The 16,588-nt window shown below is 47.6% G+C and overlaps 1 protein-coding gene across 2 annotated transcripts; it reads left to right on the top strand.

Annotated features, from left to right (window-relative positions):
- The first annotated feature begins 770 nt into the window (after positions 1-770).
- On the top strand, positions 771-14,623 carry LOC307086073 (phospholipid phosphatase 3-like). 2 transcript variants are annotated; one of them, XM_079751115.1, is made up of 6 exons: positions 771-1,132; positions 6,480-6,634; positions 10,636-10,916; positions 11,284-11,341; positions 11,455-11,631; positions 12,096-14,623. In XM_079751115.1, the coding sequence occupies exons 1-6, from the start codon at positions 997-999 to the stop codon at positions 12,219-12,221; spliced, it is 933 nt and encodes a 310-aa protein (XP_079607241.1). In that variant the 5' UTR covers positions 771-996; the 3' UTR covers positions 12,222-14,623. The 2 variants fall into 2 exon arrangements, with proteins under 2 accessions (XP_079607241.1, XP_079607240.1); XM_079751114.1 differs by lacking the exon at positions 6,480-6,634 and adding an exon at positions 6,930-7,087.
- The last annotated feature ends 1,965 nt before the right edge of the window (positions 14,624-16,588 follow it).

The following is a 16,588-nucleotide window of genomic DNA, read 5'->3' on the forward strand; positions in this document are numbered from 1 at the left end:
ACCCCCCCTGTATGCAGACACTTTTTGACCCCAACCAGCCCTCCACCACCGCCTCCACCTTCAATGTGAGTCAGGACTACAGCTGTATTACCGGACTGAACCGCCTCATTACAACCCTTCATGACTTGTTTCCTCTCGTCCCTCAACAGCCCCACAGAGGGGCATGAAGCGCACCTCCCTCCATGTGATTTCACCCCCACCTATAATGGAAGTTTACACCATTTTTATTTTTTTCTGGTTATTATATTCTATATGTGGTAATCATGTTTTTGTTTCTTTTGAATGGTTTGAAAATGCACTTAAATGAATTGTTTTGCCTCTGCTGAAGAGTAATGTGTGCAATAAAAAAAGGCACTCAATTATTCACTTCTAGTTGCTTTGAATTGATTGACACGGTTGTTGTTGCTATTGGGTGTTTGGATGTTTTTTTGTGTATAACTTGAGTTTACAGAATTGTTTTATTCTGTTTCATGTATAATAAATGTTTAAGGCTGTCATTTCCACCACATTTTGTAATATACAAAGTAATGCAAATCAAAGACACAGTTGAGACCAATTCAAGTACTTTATATGTGTAGGTTCACGTCTCGATTGCTTTGTTAGTTTCGATGAGAAGCCTTTCGACTCGGGGTGGGTCGCTAGGATGGTTCATACTGGAAGGGGAGGGTCCAAGTGTCGCTGTAATTGAGTGGAGGCGGACATCGGCGATGGGTTTGTGCGGGAGGCGGTATGTTAAAGTAAGGTAGGCTACTAAACCGGCTTCACACGCATCCCTAAGAAGTTCACGGGAAGACTTCAAGTATAGAAGACGGGAGAAGAAAATAGTTAATGAGCATTTCTTTCCAGAAATATAACTTTGTAGAGAGACAAGCAAGTCTAGTTGACTCCTCGTGTAAGAGGACTGGTGTATGATCGCTGCACTTTTACAGTTCCCACTACAAACCAGCTTTGTTTGGTTTTTTAACTTTTTTTATATAAACGTTAGTAATTGTGTAAATGCAACGCTGCTTGATATATGAAAAGAGCATGGCACCAGAATCCAGGAACGGAGGGCTTTCACTGAACAACAGCGGCAAGGACAACAGCAGGAGAAAGCTCCTGGTCGGAGTGGATCTGTTCTGCTTGTTTCTAGGTATGGATCGCATTGCATGCAGTATATTAATTATAGAACAACTAATTCTCCATTAACTTTTGAACATGTAGCTTTTTTGTAATGTATAATTTGATATAGGTCTATAGTATAACAATTAAATGTTTTTATTTTAATGCATGCTACTTTGGATGGTCTACGGTTTAGGCAACAAAAAAAACTGGAATATAAAAAAAAACATGGAAACGAACTTGAGAATAACCATAGCCTTAAATAATGCATAGGACTGAAAATTACCTTTAATAGGAAAGTTTTAAAGTGAGTGGGATAAACATTAGTTACCTCCAGCTGCCCATCTGTTGCCTCCTATTGGAGTCACTTCGTTTACCAGGATGTCTCGCATTCCTCTCTTGACCTGACATCTGGCTTCGTGTGTGTGTGTCCAGACCCTAATTAAAGGAGAGTTGTTAAAGTGCTCTGAGGGATCTTATTTTTCTAATATACAGTGGGAGTCTGCTTAAATTTTGTTCAACAATCTGAGTAACTTATAGGATATTGGAACATATTGTAACGACTTTTAAATCTCTGCCAGATGTTGATTGGAGACCCACTGTGTTGGTTTAAGGAAGACTTTTGTAATCAATCTTTGATTACAAATATTTAAAATCAGGGCAGTGCAGGGGGTGATCAACTCCGAACTTAAAGGTACTGGGTTTGATCCCCAAGTTCTGCCTAACACGTTCCTTGAGGAAATGCCCTGCTGCCTCTAAACCCACTCGGTGGCTTCAGGGAAAAGCATCTTTTAAAACCACATTGGGACTAGAACATAGAAAACCATGCTCCCAAAGAGGCAAGGGTCTCCAGGGTTAATTAGGGTAATAAACTAAGAGAGGGGACTCAACCTCTGTCCTCTACCCAGACAAATGTTGTTTCCAAGACTGGTCTAGTCTGGAGAGGGTTTCAGACACACTATGCCCCAGTGGCAGAGTGTGTCTGCACCTGACTGCCCCATGCTGAACCAACCTGGGGCACGTATGTCTGTCTGTTGGCCTCAACGTGAGCTTGGGCTCAAGAAAACGAGGAGGAGAACCACTGGGTCTGTGTGTAATGCTCCCTCGTGTGTGTGTGTGTGTGTGTGTGTGTGTGTGTGTGTGTGTGTGTGTGTGTGTGTGAGACTCTTTCATACCTCTGTTCCACGCTCGCTGTGATCATTGTTACCTTAACTCCTCCTCTTCCACACAACACTCAAATTGTATCACTATTTATTTTTCATGGTCTTTCTTTCTCTCAGTACTCCCAATCGTCACTCTCTCTCTGTAATCCAACTCTGCCTTCGTCCATCCAACTCTCTTTCTCTTATTTGTCCTACGGTCACTCTCTCATTTCTCAGAATGTCCTTCACACTTTCCTCATGTCTTTAACTTTCTCTCTGTGTCACATTCTCTCTCTCTACTCCTTTATTCCTATCAGCCCTCTCTCTGTACAGTGATTCATCTCTACACACTCCCATTCACCGCAAGCTATTGATCTGAGGCCAGCCTCTTCTCACTATGGGCTGTGTGTCCGAACACACTTCCATCTCTACTCGCTGACTGTGTCGTTGGAGTGCAGGGTAAAGGATCAGTTTTACACTAAGTCCTAGCAGGTGGCTTTGGCTTTTCATGGGTTGCTGTTTTGTTTTTTCTTGGCGTTAATCGTCTCAGAGGTTTCATGTGCTGCCTGCCTGTGTGCCAGTCATCAGACAGAGCTTTAATCACAATGCTGTTTAATGCTGCTAATTCTGGTCCCAAGCTAAGATAAAATAGCATAAATACTCACTAGAAGCATATAAATAACCAGCTCTATTATATGGGAGCTGGAGGCTCTAGCTCTATGCTATGGGAGCTGGAGGCTCTAGATTTATGCTATGGGAGTGGGAGGCTCTAGCTTTATGCTATGGGAGCTGGAGGCTCTAGCTTTATGCTATGGGAGTGGGAGGCTCTAGCTCTATGCTATGGGAGCTGGAGGCTCTAGCTCTATGCTATGGGAGCTGGAGGCTCTAGCTCTATGCTATGGGAGTGGGAGGCTCTAGTGGGAGTGGGAGGCTCTAGCTCTTTGCTATGGGAGTAGAAGGCTCTAGTGGGAGGCTCTAGTGGGAGCTGGAGGCTCTAGCTCTATGCTGTGGGAGTGGGAGGCTCTAGTGGGAGCTGGAGGCTCTAGCTCTATGCTATGGGAGCTGGAGGCTCTAGTGGGAGGCTCTAGTGGGAGCTGGAGGCTCTAGCTCTATGCTATGGGAGCTGGAGGCTCTAGTGGGAGGCTCTAGTGGGAGCTGGAGGCTCTAGTGAGAGGCTCTAGTGGGAGCTGGAAGCTCTAGCTCTATGCTATGGGAGCTGGAGGCTCTAGTGGGAGGCTCTAGTGGGAGCTGGAGGCTCTAGCTCTATGCTGTGGGAGTGGGAGGCTCTAGTGGGAGTGGGAGGCTCTAGTGGGAGCTGGAGGCTCTAGCTCTATGCTGTGGGAGTGGGAGGCTCTAGTGGGAGGCTCTAGTGGGAGCTTGAGGCTCTAGCTCTATGCTGTGGGAGTGGGAGGCTCTAGTGGGAGGCTCTAGTGGGAGCTGGAGGCTCTAGCTCTATGCTGTGGGAGTGGGAGGCTCTAGTGGGAGGCTCTAGTGGGAGCTTGAGGCTCTAGCTCTATGCTGTGGGAGTGGGAGGCTCTAGTGGGAGGCTCTAGTGGGAGCTGGAGGCTCTAGCTCTATGCTGTGGGAGTGGGAGGCTCTAGTGGGAGGCTCTAGTGGGAGCTGGAGGCTCTATGCTATGGGAGTGGGAGGCTCTAGTGGGAGGCTCTAGCTCCCACTAGAGCCCCATGACAGTAAAGGCCTCCTGAGAACAACTGCATCCATACCTGCTGCGCTGCGAACACACATTGGTTCCTAAAGTACCAGGGAGGGTTTTGGCCCGGAGAGAGCGATGCCAGCATGTGGTTTGTTTGTTTTAATAGTCCCCTCTTGGTGTTTTGACAGAATGCCCTCACAAGGTGTGTGTGTGTGTGTGGGGGGGGGGGGGGGGGGGGGGGGGGGGGGAAGAGAGTTTAATTCAAGCTTATGCACTGCCCCTCGACTCCACACAATGTTGAGCTGTAAAAAGCTGCTTCACTCAATGACACTGGGTATGTTGAGGGTGTGAAGACATTAATGAGGTCTCAGATGAGGTGAGGTCTCAGATTAGGGCTAATGTTTTGGATTGGGGGACAGAGGTGGATGGCTTAAGGGTAATATCAAGTGGGAGACAGTGGGTGGAGGAGGATTGGACGTTGCAGCACGCTGGCAGAGTTTATTGAAGAAGGAGTGGTGTTCTGCTGCGGTTCTGCTGTTTAATGTTTCAGCACGTTGTTTCTGTCTTTCCTTTCTCCAGCTGTTGTAGGGATCTGCTGACTGCTTGTAACTGTTTCTCTCCTGAGCTTTTGGACAACTGCCCCTCTTTTTGTAATTCACCTCCCTCTCAACCTCCCATAGTCTTCTCTCCTTCTCCTCATCTGTCTCTCAAACTAACTTCCTTCTCTCTTTCCAGTATTCTCTTGCTCTCTCCTTTTCCCTCTCTCTCTCTCTCTCTCTCTCTCTCTCTCTCTCTCTCTCTCTCTCTCTCTCTCTCTCTCTTATTCATCTCCATCTCTCTCCGTATTGTATCCCCCTCCTTATTTAATTATTCCAGAGTGTGTGTGAAAGTGTTCAAAGGGCAGACTCGGGGGGGGTCAGGGCTTTCAGAGGTTAACATGTTAGTTTTTTTCAGTGGACTCTGCTTTGACACTGTCGGTTCCCACAGGATAAAGGTTGTACCTTGACAGTGCTTTGGGTGAGTTTGACTCTCCACCTCGGCTGTGTTTGTACGACGTGTATGTTTGTGATCAGAGCTTAGAGGGGAACGATCGCTTCCCACAGTGAGGATTACACATGGCTTGGAAGAATATTTACCCTGCTCTATATTCCTGACGCATACTTCTCCCATCCTCCTCTCTCTCTATCTCCACTCTCGCCTCCCCTTTCTTCTTCTCCTCTCATCTCTCCTCTCCTCTCTTCTTTTATCCCTCCTATTTTCTTATGTCCTCTCTTCTCTCATCTCTTGTCTCCACTCCTTGACCTTCTCTCCTTTCTCTCCTCTCCTTCTCTCCTTTCTCCATCTCCTCTCATCTGAAAGCCATCTCATGCATCTCTTGTTATGGCTGGTTTCTGCTCTAGATGTTAGTTTGAGGAATGGCAGAGAAAACAGACAGTGATATTATTATTCATAATAACAATGATGTGAATGGATTTCAGTGTCTGTGGAGGTGCAAGATTTCCTATTTTCCCACTATGAGCAGTGTTACCCGAGAGTCCACCACAGCTGGACCTTCAAAGACCGCTCTCTCTCGCACACACTCCCTCTCTCCCTCTCGGAATTTCTCTTTTCTCTCTTTGTGAGTTTGCATGTGAGTGTGTGTGTGTGTGTGCGTGTCTGTGAGGGGGCCCGGTAACCCAGGCGTGTGCTGACATTAACTTTAAGAAATCACCCTGCTCTCGCTGGAGCACCTAGACCTGACCTCTGCTCGCCCAACCGTTGGTTTCCCCCTGGGAGAGAGGGAGCGAGATCAGGAAGTGGAACAGAGAGACCCTTAGTAGTTAGGGAGAAGCCTGTTTGTTTTTCTTTGTAATCGTAGAGTTATTCGCGTTGACTTCAAAGGCTGCCATCACTGAAACATGGTTTTAATGGGATTTCCAAATTCGGCCATTCAGAAGGTCTACTCAAATTGGCTGGGGTGGGGATACCAACTCTCAAGATGATGTCTTTTTCACCTAAGACAGCAAACAACTTAGTAATGTTTGTTTGTTTTAGTGATAGAGAAGATATCTTTGTCTCAAATGGGTGTCAAACGGCGATTGGACGCCGACTGCTCTGCTGGTGTCTTAAAAGCCTTTCAAGAGCAGTTGGAAGACTTGAAAGGGAGGAAGTGACAGAATAGTGTTAAAGTTGTGTGCCTGCTGTTTGTGGAGTTTAGATGTCTGTCTGAACATCTGTTTCTGCTCTCTGAACAACTTTTGTTCCCTCTGGTCACAAACAATAATGGATCCTTCTCCCTATCCTGTTGTTTTGCGAGTTTACAATTTCTATCTATACGAAGAAGACTTTAAAGACAACTTGGATGTCTCTTAAACATCCTTAAAACATCTATTTGTAATGTTATTTGTTGGTTAACTTGTTTCCTTCATGCTAGCATACCTTTACACCTGTGTTTTGCTTTTTCCATGAAAGCTAGTTTTCTTTAGATGTTCTTATCTCTGTGTGACTGTTGTCGTATATGCTTGTGTACAATGTGCACCACATGGGTCCATTCACCTCTGACCTTGGCTCTGTGGTTCTGTGTCTGGACGTCAACAACACAGTGGTCCTAGTGGCGGTGTTCTTACACAAAGCCCCCCTCCCGGCCTACCAGAGGGGCTTTTTCTGCGGAGACCCCACCATCGGCCGGCCGTATAAGAACAGCACAGTGCCCTCTCTGGTCCTCATTGGCGTGGGCTTCGCGGTGCCTGGTGTCTCAGTAAGTCCTGGTTAGAGGTGCAGCAGGGAGGAGGGGAGCGACTTGTTGGAAGGACCTTCTCAAAATGTTATTTATTTCACCCTTTTATTGAATTGACATCTCTTGAGGGATTGAGGAGGTCCTCCCACACCAGTCACCTCCTCATCATCCCTTCGCTGGGACCTCTGACCTTCTCTTCATGACCTGTTTCTAACCGAGCACCTCTCTGTCTCTCCATCTCTCTGTTGCGGACCCCTCACCCCGTCACCCCCTCCCGTCCTTCCTTCTCTCATGCCTCACTGCTTCGCTACACAAGCTGGCCTTCCTTTCCTGGTCATCGAGACCAGTGCTGTGCAGCCGTACCGCCGCGGCTTTTACTGCAGCGACGCGTCCATCAAGTACCCTGCCAAGAGCGGAGACACCATCAGCGACGGAGTGCTTAGCGCCACCGGCATTCTAATCACCATCCTGTCTGTAAGTCACCTCACCCCCCACTCTGACCTCACGCTCTGACGCATCTCATGTCACTCTCTGGAATCACTCTCCAGTGTCATTGTCTCATCACATGCTCTAATGTCACTCTCGATGTCGCTCTCATGTCATTCTCCGGTATTACTCTCTATTGTCACTCTCCAATGTCACACTCATAAACTATCATAAACTATCACATGATGTCACTCTCTGAAGTCACTATGATATTTACAATATCATAGTTTACTCCATTCTCTGAGTCACTGGTATCACACTCCGGTATCACACTTCCCATCTCTTACCATCTCTGATATAACCCATGGTCTAGTTTCACTCCTTAGTATAACTCTATGGCTTTTTTATTAATGGAGGTGAATCGGACTTTGAGCAAGGGGATTATGTTTTACCCACAGACATCCAAACTGCCATCCTAACTAACAGTTGGTCACAGATTCATAAGGTGGCCATCTAGAATCATAGAAGTAACAATAAGAGCCCTGCTGACAGCTGACCGTGGGTCCCTCCTCCCAGACCGGCGAGGCTCAGGGCCACTGGGGGTTCTGTTGGTGGAAGCAGCTCTGCAGAGCTGTGTCATTATGGTTGACGCAACAGTTGTTTGGTCAAATGTTGTAATTTGCGGGCCAAAACTGTGGTAAGGGAACAAAAGTAGGAAAAACTTGCCAAAGGTAGCTGAAGGGTCTTGACGCGCTAAAACAAGCCCCCACAATGCATCTCTCTCTCTCTCTCTCTCTCCCAACCCCCTGGCAAGCGCCTTGCCAGGGGCTCAGTGTTTACCGTCTGAAACACTGAGTCATTTGGGTCCTTTCCTTTTCCAACGTCCCCAAGCCCGAGGAACCTTGGCGCGGCGTGCCGCCACCTTTCTAATTGATGCGTTATACCATAGGTCCTCCTTCCTCAGAGTAAGGAAACGCCTTTTTGGGAGTGTTTTTCTTAGGTTAGCATGTTAAAGTTTTGAGGCAAGAACCGCGAGACGACCTCTTCCTCGTCTGGAATCTCTCTTTCCAGGGGGATTTTTTTTTAACAGCGTAATAACAAGACGACCCGTGAGATGCCATTTTTTTCCCTCCCCTACATTCACGCAGTTAACGTTCTCGACCCGGGAAGGTCCACATGTGTTTTATTTCTTCACGGAAAAACGAGCAAGAGAGAGAGAGATGAAGGAGGGGTGGGTGGGCATTACAGGGGGAGGGAGAGAGAAGAGGGCTGGCTCTAAAGGTCTGGATGGAGGTAACAACACGTTCTATCAGCTTGTTAAATCTCCTCCGAGGACTGGCCCCCCCGCTGAGGAAATGTGCCGCTCAGAACTTCTCAGACCCATTTTCTGCGCCCCTTACAGGAATGTCCGATGAGGCCGAGATACAAACATGAAAACACCCAGGCTCCCCGGTGAAATCAGAAACCCCCTTTTCTTCTCTTTGAGTGAAATAGCTGCCCGTCGGAAAATAAAGGAGGCACCCCCGGGCTCTGAGCAGAATCACGCACCACCCTGAGCTCAGCACTTTCTCATGATTAGAACCAGAAGCTCTCCTCTCCTCCCCCCCCTCATATCCCTGTTCTGTTCTTCCTCCCTGCCTTCTTCCTCCCTTCGTTCTCCTCTTCCTCCCTTCTTTCTCCTCTTCCTCCCTCCGTTCTCCTCTTCCTCCCTCCGTTCTCCTCTTCCTCCCTCCGTTCTCCTCTTCCTCCCTCCCTCCCTCCGTTCTCCTCTTCCTCCCTCCGTTCTCCTCTTCCTCCCTCCGTTCTCCTCTTCCTCCCTCCGTTCTCCTCTTCCTCCCTCCCTCCCTCCGTTCTCCTCTTCCTCCGTCCCTCTGTTATCCTCTCCTTCCCCCTCTGTTATCTCCTCTCTCCTTCTACTCCTCTGTTATCTCCTCTCTCCTTCTGCTGCTCTCTTCTCTTCTCTCCTCTCCCCTTCTCCCCCTCTGTTCTCTTCTCTCCTCTCCCCTTCTCCTCCTCTCTCCTCTCCTCTCTCCTTCTCCCCCTCTGTTCTCTTCTCTCCTCTCCCCTTCTCCTCCTCTCTCCTCTCCTCTCCTTCTCCCCCTCTCTTCTCTTCTCTCCTCTCCCCTTCTCCTCCTCTCCTCTCCTCTCCCCTTCTCCCCCTCTGTTCTCTTCTCTCCTCTTCTCCTCCTCTCTCCTCTCCTCTCTCCTTCTCCCCCTCTGTTCTCTTCTCTCCTCTCCCCTTCTCCTCCTCTCTCCTCTCCTCTCCTTCTCCCCCTCTCTTCCCTTCTCTCCTCTCCCCTTCTCCTCCTCTGTCCTCTCCTCTCCCCTTCTCCCCCTCTGTTCTCTTCTCTCCTCTCCCCTTCTCCTCCTCTCTCCTCTCCTCTCCCCTTCTCCCCCTCTCTTCTCTTCTCTCCTCTCTCCTTCCACTCCTCTTTTCTCGACCCTCCCTTCGTCTGTTTTTACCCTTTCCTGCCTCCTATTTCCTCAGGTCTCTCTTTCTCTCCCACACTCACTCCCATGCCTCTTGCATATTAATTTCAAAATCCAGTACCACCCTACCACAATGAGAGTGCCAAGAAATGTTATTTCATTAAAATAAATTCTAATAATATTATAATTATTTTATTTATTTTCCAAAGTAGTGCCCAACCTAATGTTTGCGTATGGGTGAGAGCATGAGACATCAGGTCAAAGAGCGCAGCGACGGAGATCGCTGTGGACACAGTTGACATCGCGGGGACATGGTGGTAAACATTTACACTTCAAATGTTTTCCCAGACTTAATGTTTCCCAGACTTTCAGTGCAAATTCATTCCCTCTTCCTTCATCCCCTTCCCTCTGTTTCCCCTCACTCCGCCTTCCCTCTCTCCATCCCTCCCTCCTCCGTCTCCCTCGCCCCTCCACACACACACACACACACACACACACACACACACACACACACACACACACACACACAACCATTCCCCTTTCCCCTACTTCCCATTCGTCAGAGGTTTTGGGATCTAGAGAGTGAAGGGGGGGGGGATTTTGATCTTGAACAGCTGTGGTGAGTTATGACTATAACCCCCCCCCCTGAAGCCCCCACCACACTCCCAACCCTCCCACAAATCCTCCAACATTCGGTCTCAGACACCAGTTTATTTATCCACTCCAGAAACTCTTTGAGCGGACCACCGTTCTTTAAAGAGAAGGCTAGATAGTGGACTTAGGACCAGACCTCATGCCCACCCTGGCCCACAGAGATGGGGGCCAGCTCACCTAATCCAAAACGATCACTTTTAATAGTTATACGTGTCTAACTATGTTTCCTCTGCCTCCGTCACCTTCTGGAAGGCAATCAAAAAAATGTCCCCTTCACAGTCCAGATGTAATCAAAGGGAGAGAACGAATCGCCCCTGATCTGATCCATCGCAGGTTGCTCTTTATCCTTTTGAGTTTAGACGCTCATTAAATGGGGGCTGCAGTTGGTTTCAGACCTTCAATCATTTTCTAACCCAATTTTAATAATCGTCAACAAAGTGTTGTCCTCTCCTGTTGGTGGAGTTCTCCTACACCCTGCCCGTGTTCTAACAGGTGTTTGCACCCCCGCCCAGATCATCGTGGGGGAGAGCTACCGGGTGCACTTCCTGAACGAGGGCTCCAAGTCCTTCGTGGGGAACCCCTACATCGCCGCGCTCTACCGGCAGGTGGGCGTGTTCGTGTTCGGCTGCGCCATCAGCCAGTCCTTCACGGACATAGCCAAGGTGTCGGTGGGCCGCCTGCGACCTCACTTCCTGGCCGTGTGTAAGCCCGACTTCTCCACCATCAACTGCTCGCACGGGTACATCACTGACTACCAGTGCCACGGCCTCGAGGGCCACGTGCAGGAGGCCAGGTGAACAGCATGTCCCCCTCAAAATACTCGCTGCTTTTAATCTTTAGTCACTCTTTGATTCAGACCGGCTTCCTGACCCCCATAATTCAAGCTATAAAATGCTTAGAGTAGTTCTGAGAGTTGTGCTCTTAGGACTTTAAATGATTCCAATACGTCCACTTTAAAGAGTGATTGTTTCTTTAGATTCACCGTGTCTGTGATTGGTCGAGGCGTTGATGTGTTTGTCTGCGATTGGCGAGGCGTTGATGTGTTTGTTGTTTTAGATTCACCGTGTCTGTGATTGGTCGAGGCGTTGATGTGTTTGTCTGCGATTGGTCGAGGCGCTGATGTGTTGGCTCATGCTCCGCCTCCTCATGTTTTTCCTCAGGAAGTCATTCTTCTCGGGACACGCCTCCTTCTCCATGTACACCATGCTGTACCTAGTGGTAAGAACAGTGTTACCATGCTAATATGTTAACCTGCACATAAATAATGATCAAACGCACACACCCGGCTCACGCGACTCTGACATCGCTGCCTCCCCGCCGTGTCCCGTCAGTTCTACCTGCAGGCCCGGTTCACCTGGCACGGCGCCCGCACTCTGCGGCCCCTGACTCAGTTCACCCTGGTCATGCTGTCCTTCTACACCGGCCTGTCCCGCGTGTCCGACCACAAGCACCACCCCGGAGACGTGCTGGCGGGCTTCGTGCAGGGCGCGCTGGTGGCCTACTGCGTGGTGAGTTCCGTTACATTCAGTTCAGCAGACGCTTTTATCCAAAGCGTCTTGCAACAAGTGTCAGAAGACAACAATATATCGCTGTCGGTACAGTAAGGACTTTCATAGAACCAAGGGAAAAGCACTAACAACCGCTAGGTTAACACATTCCCTGTACACAACAAAGATGGCTAGGATAAGATGCTACACAACTGAGTACTTTTAGTTTTTTACTTTAGGTTCAAACCCTGCCCGTGGTCATTTGCTGCATGTCCTACCCTTGATCTCCCATACCTATCTCTCTCTATAATATAGCATAAAAAGTGACAACTAAACTTATTTCTTAGTTTTTATTATTAGATCAAATAATGTATCAATCTTATCAATATGTCTTGCAGGGTCAACAATATTCCTCCACTATTGTTCAGTGTTTTTTGCAGATTGTAATCTCTCTCGCTCTCTCTCTCTCTCTCTCTCTCTCCCAGGCCTTCTACGTGTCAGACCTGTTCAAGCCCAAGGGCAGGCGTTCTACCATCTGCCCGACGCCCATAAAGAAAGATCTCCCTCCAGCGGACATCAGGGAACGTAGTAATCACCTCATCATGGCATAGAGTCGGGGGACCCTAACCTGACCTCTGACCCTCAACCACAATCACTACTGCATCCACTGAACCAAATCTGAACAATCAGGATTCATCATCAACGTCTCACATCCAAGAGGAAGACGAGTTAGTGGAGCTTCTGTCTTCTGTATTTAGCCAAAACGCAACACTAGCTAAATGTGAAACTAAATGCTAAAGGCTAGCTAGCTCATTGCTAAGTAAGATAAATGCCTGGATAGCTTCAATAGCGAGACGAACGCAAGCATCCAGGGCTCTTCCTCGCAGATAACCACCCCGGTGGTGGCTTCCTACCCCACTTGCCAACGTCTCTCCACAAACTAAACAAAGAAACTGTGAAACAGAGGTGGAGAATTGAGAGGAGTGGTGGCATGACGGACGTCGTGAGATGTTAACTGCTACCGTGCATTGCTGTGGCCCAGCGTGGAAAACTCTGTCTGTTGGACACAAACTATTGACAACGGAACAAATTCCTTATTACAGGAAGGATGTTTGAATGGTATTAGTTATATATATATATATAACATATATATCTCTATGTGTGTATATGTATGTGTGTGTCTGTGTATGTATGTGTGTCAATCAAAGAAGAGTTACCTATAAGTTTGATACATAGCACAATTTTATCCAAAGTCATTATTAATTGTCACCACTTTAACAAACTAAAGTGAAGCCATTCTGGAAAAGTGAGTGTAAGTGCGTTATTTTTTAATATTAGATATTAATAATGATGTCCATCATTCTAATTGTTAGCGGGCCGACGGTAACTGGAATGTACAGTGAACTGTTGTGTGATGGATGGGAAGAGGGGGGCTTTTTCTGCTGGCATGGAAGGGCCCCAACTGAGCCTGTTAATGAAATGACTGTGCATCAGAGCTCACTGCTCACATGGGTGAGGGTTCTGAATGAGGGCGCGTATGTTTTGACCTGTGTATATGTCTGGACGTTTCTCTCTATCTCTGTCTCTCTGTGTCTCTGTCTGTCCGTCTGTCTGTCTGTCTGTCTGTCTGTCTGTCTGTCAGTCTATGGCTGCATGTGAATATGTGTTCATGATAATGCTTCTTTTTGGAAATACTGAATGGCTGTTTTTGTTTTGTGCCACTGAAAGCCTCTTAAAACATTGTTCTGCATAAGCTTGAGTGCCACACAGCACTCATTGTGTTCAATGAGTACCTCTGTACCTCAGCAAAGCCAATGGGTTTAACAGTTTAGTTTAGCCAGTCGAAAACCCAGTAGAACAATGTCTTAAGACAGGTATCAGTTGAGTAGAGAATACTTCAACCAACCCAGTAGAAAAATGTCTTTAGACAGGTTTCAGTTGAGTAGAGAATACTTCAACAAACCCAGTAGAACAATGTCTTAAGACAGGTTTCAGTTGAGTAGAGAATACTTCAACAAACCCAGTAGAACAATGTCTTAAGACAGGTTTCAGTTGAGTAGAGAATACTTCAACAAACCCAGTAGAACAATGTCTTAAGACAGGTTTCAGTTGAGTAGAGAATACTTCAACAAACCCAGTAGAACAATGTCTTAAGACAGGTTTCAGTTGAGTAGAGAATACTTGAGACTGGACAGGGGAAAAAAACGGACAAAAAAACCTCACAAACACTGTGGAACTCATTTTTAAACTTGGCATACTCAGTTCATGAGAACCTGCATGATTATACTACTACACCAAGTACACGAGCACAATGAACCGGGACCTGCACAAACAATGGTTGTTTTGCAAATTTTTGTGAAACCACGATGTTGCCGAAAAAAAGTATAAGGATATTCGTATTACATAATCATATATTTTAATAAGTCGATATTGCTGCCATTAAGGCACTGCGTCATTGTTATTGTTAATTACATGTTTTTTTAATGTGTTTTTTTTGCAAGACATTGCTTTTCTTCAAAGTTCAGCAACATGTAGTTAGACCGGTGAGTCTCTTCACAGAGGTTCAGATTAACGACCACTTCAAAATGACCTGAGTTCAGTTGAATTTATTGGCACAAATGATGCTCTTACTTTGTTAAAGTTAATAAGGAACCTATCTCTTTTTTTTCTGCCCTAGAAATCTTTGTTGCATTACCATATGAAAGTATTTAGGCTAAATGTACTCTACAATACTGAACGCTTGTGTTTTCTTTACATTTGTTAAACCAATGCCTACTAATTCCTGAAAAGCGTTGAGACCTGTGTATGAAGTCCAACATGCTGCTTTCCGAGGCGTTCATTGACTGATTTAATGAAGTGGGCTCTAACACATACGTTAGCAGAAGCAGATTGCTCCAGCGCATTTGTTACAAATAATTAAAGTTCTAATGTTTTTATAATGTCTCGTATGAGTTTTTGTTTGCCAAGGCCAAATATTTTCATCGAACATCATCATGTTTAATAAAAAATACAGAAGAACAACCATGCTGTGTATCTGCCTTTGCTTTCAAAACTATTTTTTAAGTGTGTGCAGACTTTGACTCTGGTCATACATGATGGAGAGGAATTTCAGCTATAATTCTGGAGCTGTGTGTGTGTGTGTGTGTGTGCGCGCGCGTGCATCTTGTTCCTGCGTGTGTGCACGTGCGATGGCGGAGACGTGGGGCGTGGGTCCAGAGTGGAGTTCAGTTCTGCACTTCCTGTAGGGAAATGGTGAACATTCCAAGGTCTTTAACCCTTCCGCCTGGCGGCCTGCTGGAATAACATGGAGCCTGACCGACAAAAACATACAGATGGCCTTAGAACATGCGTCAATATTCAAGAGTACACCTCTTTTCCACTCTCACACTGTCCCCCACCCTTTATTACACTCCCGTGGCCGCAGTTATGGTCCAGGGTTGCTACGATACTGCATGCCTTTCTCCTGGAAGAGTTTGTCCAAGGCTGGATTTCAATTGTCCTCCTTTGGTAACTGTGTGGTTGCATGGCGTTAAAAACACTCACCTGAAGCCAGGGGCGGGTTTCAGGGCGGGCCCCTAGCGCCCTCTGAGCCGGCTGTGAGCGGGGCCCCTAGCGCCCTCTGAGCCGGCTGTGAGCGGGGCCCCTAGAGCCCTCTGAGCCGGCTGTGAGCGGGGCCCTAGAGCCCTCTGAGCCGGCTGTGAGCGGGGCCCCTAGAGCCCTCTGAGCCGGCTGTGAGCGGGGCCCCTAGCGCCCTCTGAGCCGGCTGTGAGCGGGGCCCTAGCGCGCTCTGAGCCGGCTGTGAGCGGGGCCCCTAGCGCCCTCTGAGCCGGCTGTGAGCGGGGCCCCTAGAGCCCTCTGAGCCGGCTGTGAGCGGGCCCCTAGCGCCCTCTGAGCCGGCTGTGAGCGGGGCCCCTAGAGCCCTCTGAGCCGGCTGTGAGCGGGGCCCCTAGCGCCCTCTGAGCCGGCTGTGAGCGGGGCCCCTAGCGCCCTCTGAGCCGGCTGTGAGCGGGTTTGTTTTCATAATGTAGAGTTAGGGTTAGGGTTAGGGCTAACCCTAGCCCTAACCCTAACCCTTTTCATAATGTAGGGTTAGGGTTAGGGTTAGGGCTAACCCTAGCCCTAACCCTAACCCTTTTCATAATGTAGAGTTAGGGTTAGGGTTAGGGCTAACCCTAACCCTAACTCTAACCCTTTTCATAATGTAGGGTTAGGGTTAGGGTTAGGGCTAACGCTAACCCTAACTCTAACCCTTTTCATAATGTAGGGTTAGGGTTAGGGTTAGGGCTAACGCTAACCCTAACTCTAACCCTTTTCATAATGTAGGGTTAGGGTTAGGGTTAGGGCTAACCCTAACCCTAACTCTAACCCTTTTCATAATGTAGGGTTAGGGTTAGGGTTAGTGCTAACCCTAACCCTAACTCTAACCCTTTTCATAATGTAGGGTTAGGGTTAGAGTTAGGGCTAACCCTAGCCCTAACTCTAACCCTTTTCATAATGTAGGGTTAGGGTTAGGGTTAGGGCTAACCCTAACCCTAACTCTAACCCTTTTCATAATGTAGGGTTAGGGTTAGGGTTAGGGCTAACCCTAGCCCTAACTCTAACCCTTTTCATAATGTAGGGTTAGGGTTAGGGTTAGGGCTAACGCTAACCCTAACTCTAACCCTTTTCATAATGTAGGGTTAGGGTTAGGGTTAGGGCTAACCCTAGCCCTAACTCTAACCCTTTTCATAATGTAGGGTTAGGGTTAGGGTTAGGGCTAACCCTAGCCCTAACCCTAACCCTTTTCATAATGTAGGGTTAGGGTTAGAGTTAGGGCTAACCCTAGCCCTAACTCTAACCCTTTTCATAATGTAGGGTTAGGGTTAGAGTTAGGGCTAACCCTAGCCCTAACTCTAACCCTTTTCATAATGTAGGGTTAGGGTTAGGGTTAGGGCTAACCCTAACCCTAACCCTTTTCATAATGTAGGATGCGTGTTCT

The sequence above is a fragment of the Pollachius pollachius genome (assembly GCF_949987615.1).
Source record: "Pollachius pollachius genome assembly, chromosome: 14".
NCBI lineage: Eukaryota > Metazoa > Chordata > Actinopteri > Gadiformes > Gadidae > Pollachius > Pollachius pollachius.